This window comes from Quercus suber, unplaced genomic scaffold (genome assembly GCF_002906115.3).
Source record: "Quercus suber isolate HL8 unplaced genomic scaffold, Cork oak 2.0 scaffold_46, whole genome shotgun sequence".
Taxonomy (NCBI): Eukaryota; Viridiplantae; Streptophyta; class Magnoliopsida; order Fagales; family Fagaceae; genus Quercus; species Quercus suber.
Genome location: NW_027069511.1, coordinates 1,081,147 through 1,087,985, shown reverse-complemented (window position 1 = coordinate 1,087,985; position 6,839 = coordinate 1,081,147). Strand labels below are relative to the sequence as shown.

At 32.3% G+C, this 6,839-nt stretch overlaps 1 protein-coding gene across 1 annotated transcript; it reads right to left on the bottom strand.

Annotated features, from left to right (window-relative positions):
* Nucleotides 1–1,549: 1,549 nt before the first annotated feature.
* Nucleotides 1,550–6,314, bottom strand: LOC111993819 (phenylacetaldehyde reductase). Its single transcript, XM_024025643.2, has 6 exons — nucleotides 6,052–6,314; nucleotides 4,748–4,917; nucleotides 3,761–3,952; nucleotides 3,066–3,228; nucleotides 2,165–2,351; nucleotides 1,550–1,893 (listed from the first exon to the last, which is right to left on the bottom strand). Exons 1-6 carry the CDS (start codon nucleotides 6,167–6,169, stop codon nucleotides 1,749–1,751), a joined length of 975 nt encoding a protein of 324 aa, XP_023881411.1. The 5' UTR covers nucleotides 6,170–6,314; the 3' UTR covers nucleotides 1,550–1,748.
* Between the last annotated feature and the right edge of the window lie 525 nt (nucleotides 6,315–6,839).

Below are 6,839 nucleotides of genomic sequence, written 5' to 3'. Positions count from 1 at the left end.
ATATACTGGAAACTTATGGTGCTGTAAAGCGCCACTTTTTTGGTCATCTATTGGTTTTCATATAAATGGAGACAAATGATATGCCATGTTGTTCTAGTGTTACAGTACATAAGAAACAGTAATAAGAGCAATGAAGAAGAATAGTTTTTGAGGACCTATATTTAAAATCTACGTATAAAATTCCTTTAGGTACTCCTTAGGCCTTCTCTATCATACAATAAACTCACTAATATTCAAGGACTGACACAATTCTTGTACTGAAAAAATTCTTAAAGGTTGTTTTATTGGACAAATAAGTAGGTCCATCAACTCCAATCTATGGGGCTTAATCATTGCTAGAAATATATTTAGATAATACCTCCCATCATTTTCTTCTTTTATTTTATGTCATGTGAGGCATTCCCATCATTTTCTTCTTTTATTTTATGTCATGTGAGGCATTCGCCCTTGTTTTTTTTTTTTTGGTTAAAGTACAATTCACACCTATAAGTTTAGTCCTTTTTTTTTTGTGTTTTTTTTTTTCTTCATTTTAGTCCCCTTAACTCCATATCCACAGAAATCATCTCAATAAATCCCACGAGCTCTGATATTAGATGATGCATCCAGTTAAGGTAGCAAAATTGTTAGGTTGTCATAGAACAAATAAATTCAAAGGCAAAAAATGGAGCAATTTTGGGATATTGATAATTTCTATCAAGCGATGCTTGCTTTCATCATATTTTTCTTAATGCTTATAAAAAATTACATAATCTGATTTGTAATAGACCCACAATAAATGCTAGATAGTTCCTAGGACACAAGTTTCAAAGTCATATTCTCATATACTCCACACCTTACTAGACAGTTGGATATCATTTTCGAAACAGAACTTCGAAATCAATTCTAATACCACAAAGAACCAATTTATGCTCTGTAAACTGCAGCTCTGCATCACAATATATTTATAGTTTTAGACACAAATGTGTGCATTTTTGTAGAGAAATTGTATCATATGATCAACAAATGTACTGAGTCATAACCATTCTTTGGGTGGAGCCCAAATGGCCATATATCACTATTTGAGAAAATATGTATGGACTTACCACTGTTTGTGAAATATTTAGCAATCTACCACTTTTTTTAAACACAATTTTGTAAAAATCAAGTTTTCCCTGGTACTCGAGAACTCGAGTAACATGAAAAAATTTTGAAACTTTTTTATGTAACTCGAGTTCACAAAATTGAGTTTAGAAAAAGTGGTAAATTGTTAAATATTTACCAAATGGTGGTAGATTACAAAATATTTTCAAAAAAAGTGATATTTGGCCATTTTGGCCATTTGTTGGCAAAAATTGGTGGTAGAAGATTCAATTATATATAAAAATAAAAAAATAAAAAAAATAAAAAAGAAAAAGAAAAAAAAGAAAAGAAGAAGTTAATAGAGGATTGGGAATGTATGAGAACTTTTGCAAATCACATCCAACCCTTTGAAATTTTGAAGTGACACTTTCCGTATATTCTAGACATTTCCCAGAGGACTTGAGTTTTTAGCTCAATAACTCTAGAAAACTTGGATTTTAAATTCAATATCTCATTTCTAATTGAGTAAAATTTGATTTTAAAGTTTGCAGCTAAAATATTTCCAAAAGCATTACAATTCATATATCTTAACATAACGGGAACCTTCAAGCCCAACAAACATTAGTCAGGATGGGCAATACACAAATTATTTATACTTATTTGAATCACTTCCCTTTTAATAACACATCTCAGACAGTGAGGATGCCATTCTCCTTGAAACTTTCAACAGTGTCCCTAACACTCACTTCCATAGGAATGAAGCTAATACCCAAACTTTTGGCCTTGTCTTGGGATATCTTGTATAATGGTTGCAAAGGCTTGTCATCTTCACTTCTGCCAAAAATAAAAAATACAATTGACTCTTATTCAAAAATGGAAAATACAATTGACTCCTCTTTAACTTGTTTTTATGTGTCAAAACAATTGCTATGGGTGATAAAACCAAATTATTATTATTATTATTCTTATCAAAAGAAAATTCAAAATTAAACTGATCGTTCAGTTAAACGAAGCATTTATTCCAAGTGAGTCACACTTTGTCAGTTACAAAAATGGCACCAATGGCAATAAGAGACATTTAGTATCATGCAAATAAATAACTCACTTTTCAGGTAGGCGCAAACTGGGGTAAAATTTGTGCAATATATTATAAAGTTCGGAATAGTGTGTAACTCCTCCAACTAAACAATATCTCCCATTAGCAGCAAGAATCTCAAATGCCTGAATATGTGCATTTGCAACATCTCTAACATCAACAAGTCTATAAATTCCATTAGAGAAAACTTGGGTTCCTACACACAAGAAAGAGAGAACAAGTTAATCAATATCATTATATGGATGATGTAGGCCAATATAGTGAAATACACAATTTTCATTTTCATTAGTTGACCATTTTATCCACACAAAAAAAGCTTCGAGATCATTGTTGAAATAGTACACCTTATATAGCAAGTATACCCTGCTTTCAGCAGATGCTGCTTATCGTCCACAAATTGTACAAGATAAATATAAGTTATAAAGCATATTCCCAAGCTGTGTATGTTGAGATGGAAGATTTCTTATCCATGGAATACAGGTTGGACCACAACCTATACATTTCAGGTGGCATTAGAGGGGTTGGCACTTGCAGATCAAGGTCAAGTTTAAAACCTCCTTGTCTTCCAATGAACTCTAAATAACAGAGAAGTTTTTACATTCCATGTTAAGAGGACTAGAATTAAGTAAAGCCTCGTGTGCGAGAGAACATGGAATTTCCAAAGAAGTCTCTTCACTTATCACAAAAAATACCAAGTAAATTCTAAGGTTAGATCTATGCTCATAGTATTCTAAAGAGTGGAAGTGCTCACAATTTATTGGAATAGGCCTATATACACCTATCATGCTTCATCCACTAAACCAGTTATGACTTAAACTTGTCATATGAAATGTTAATCAGACTTGAATATTTAGAATTTATGTAAAATGAAACACAATACACGCAGTCCGCATTGGTTGCAATAGAGTACCATGTATGATCTGCAGAAACGCCTCAATACTAGAAGTAAGAGTTGGTTGTATGAGTGGGCCAATTACAAAGCCTGGATTTATTGTTACCAAGTCAATGCCATTTTCTTTAGCAGATGTCCAAGCAGCCTCCTCAGCCAACGTCTTTGCAAGCATATACCATTGCTGAGAAAACCCAAAACTATTAAATGGGAACCTTTCTTTGTCAGAAGCAAATGAAATGTAGGAATAAAAACAAAAAGTGCAATGTCTCTGATTTGATTATGAGCAGCATTGGAATCTATATAATTTAGGTTTGGAAACGTCGAAATCTACAGATTCAACATTTATCTGATTCTAGACACAAAAATAATTACTAGGTACTTTAATTAATTACATTAAAAAATATTGAGAAAAATATGATTACAAGAAATAGTAAAAAGAGCCTAGACACTAACATGGATATGCTAACTGAGAAAGCAAGTTAACAAACCTTGTGATGATATTCTCTCCAATGTTTCTCAGAAAACAAATATGCTTATAGAACTAGATATATAAAGTCAAAATATTATAGCTCTATGTTTCTACTTTCTAGTAACATCATCATCAAAACATTACCTTGGATCTTTCATTAAAGGTATTTTAAAGATTAATGCTATATAATAGTCCTACTAAAGATACAGTTAAAAGGATATAATAACTACTGAAATACACAAACCTTCAACTCCTCACAAGCAACTGGATCTGAAAACCAAGTCTCATCAATAACCACATCAGGAGTCAGGGGTTTTTTGTTGTACATAACTGAAGCCATGGAAGATGTTACAATCACTCTCTTGATAGAAGGAACTTTTGCACATGATCGAAGAACATTAAGTGTGCCCTTCACTGCTGGATCAATTAACTGTGACTGAAATATAAGAAATGTGAAAGTGGGTTCCATAAGAACAAATTTATGAAACTAAGCTATCAAAAGTATAACAGTATTGGACAAAGTATAATAGTATTGGACAAACTGAATACATTTCATTCGATAAGTTTATCATGTACCACATAGTAGAATTTCTTTGATGTCTTTGTAAATGATTTCTAGAAACAATCTAGCCTTAACTTACATTACTTTAAACCTAAGAGCAATACTTTCAACAACTTCCTGTTGCAAAAATGTGGGAAAACAAATGCAATTGCAGATGATAATGTTGAATGCATGAAACATCAAGTTTCTTTGAGCTACAATGAGAATAAAAATTGATTGTTTTTTGGGAAGGCATTGACTTATGTATCCTTCTTATGATTGGATTTGTCCTCTAGAAGATGTAGTTCATTGACCAAAAAGAAAAAAAGAAAAAGCTGAACCTGCGCTTGAGAACTCTACACTGAAAACAATTCTCTTCAATGTCCTCTCTACTTCTGGATTAAGGCTTGAGAATGCTTCTCTAAAATGTTTCTAGTTTTTGTTACCCAATTTTCTGCATTTCACTATGTTTGATTAACGTATTGAACATGTAAGAGGATTGAATTGGCCAAGACACATGCTCAAAGCAAGAATCAAATGTTGCTTAAATCGGCAAGCTGGTACGAGATCCTTAAAAGTTGTTATAAATCATTTAAAACAAAGTATGTATTCACCATATTAACAGAAAAATGATCACACCATATTGATTATATATTAAACAAAGGCAATAAATAATAATACGGGATGAACCTGTGGGTCACTAGCCGTGAAAATAACGGGGGATGCAGTGTGAAAAACACCTTGGCATCCATCAACTGCAGAATCAAAAGATCTTTCTTCTAGTAAATCTGCTTTGAATAACTGAAGTCTTTCTTTAGCTCCATCAAGTGAAAATAAATGCTCTGTTTTCTTGGGATCATCTGTGGAATATATATGCATAAATTTCAATTGGTAGGCTAAATTATTAGTACCAAACACTTCATGAAAAATAAAGGAGAGAAAAAAATGGGAAGTTAAAAGCAATATGTGCCTGCCATAGGGAATTTCAAAACTCTGCCTTAAACAGAAGCTTATGCTTGGGATGGGGTATTTCTACAAAAGTTTTTAATAAAAAAGCTTAAGCAGGGAGTTGATCAGTGGTTTGTTTTGAAGAAGTTCTATTTTCTTATGTTGCAGAACTTGATCGTTTTTGCTGTTAGTGAGTGGGCAGTACTGTCTCACTGATATCTGTGTGTGTTTTCGGAAAGATTTAAGTTAGCCTTTGTCCTGAGGCTATGAAGGCGTGATTAGAGCTCTTTAGCTGTGTGGTTTTGTACTTTGTTGCTTGTTCATAATATATGTCATTATAAAAAAAAAAAAAAAAAAAAAAAAAACAATGCACTACATATGCAATAGTATTCAGAGTTTGTAAATCTACCATTAGATCCTATTTCAATTCTTCTATTTGTAACATAACTTACCACAACTTGGACATGGTTGATTGCAAGTGGTAGACAACCACTTTCACGTGGATCTACTACCATTTCTCAACCACTTGTAGTCGATCTCACATCTGACTTGGGGCAAATTGTCCAAGGTAATAAAGACTTCCAGTGTATCATTCTTCACAATGGATTTTGTAGAAAATTTTTACTCACTTTTGGTCAACAAATGAAGTGGGTGGGTCATTTACCACAATCTATATGGGTGTGAAACCTATCCAAATCAAATGAAGTATAAGTCAACTCGGTTTTTTCTTAAATAGTATTCCATACATCAATTTCATGTCGGGGATGAGTCAGGCCAAACCAAACTATATGCCATTTTCCATTTCTCCTAAAGTCAACTACAAAATAACCATTTTGATAGGTATATGCATTGACCATTTCGTCCATTTCATGGTAAAGATTAAACTTTACAAATTCAATCCCAAAAAAAAAAAAATCATGATTAGATCCAAAAAATGAAATCTGAAAGAATGAATTTTGAAATGGATACACAATACAGGGCCTATATTTTCAGTACATAGTAACAGGTTGATATAAATTGGAGAGAGAGAGAGAGAGAACACTGACTTGTGTCACGAACTGTAGCTTTTACAGTATACCCACGTTGGAGTAGGAGCTTCACAAGCCATGCTGCTATGTAACCCGAAGCTCCAGTCACGCACACCACCTTCTCTTCTCTACTCATCCTCTCTGTCTCTCTCTGAAGTTGTGTGTGAGGTGAGAAGCTTTGACTTTGTTTTGTGTGAGTTGGTGATTTTCTAGCGAGGAGCTAGGAAGCATCTGGTGCGGGTACGGGTGTGGGATAATCAATCACCATGTCAATTTAAAAAAAAAAAAATCTACAACAGGAGTACCGGATACATGTAATAATAATTATATATATATATATATATAGTTTAATAGCCTACATAATTTTTTTATAACAAAAATGTTATTTCATTTTAAATAAAAATACTAATAGAAATAAACTAATTCAGTCTAATTCAGTCAATCTATTTTTGTCTAGTTCGGTCAATTTTGTCTAGCTCGGCCTATTCAATATTTGTTCCTCTCCATTTCGGTGCACTTATCTTAGAATAGAAAAAGACATGTTTAGGATAAGACTTAAGAGTACTTATTATAAATCCAACTTTATTAAAAAATATATAGATTTTAAACTCATTCCAAATTCTATTATAAAGTAATCATAAAGAGCAGACGTTATATATTAAAACTCTCTAAAATAAAAGTATTAAAAAAAAACATTACTTATTGTTAAGTTCTAAAATACATTGAATTGCTCACTTATCACTTCTTTATAGTATATACTTTTATTCTCTAAAATAAATTTGCACAAAACTAAATATATTTTATTG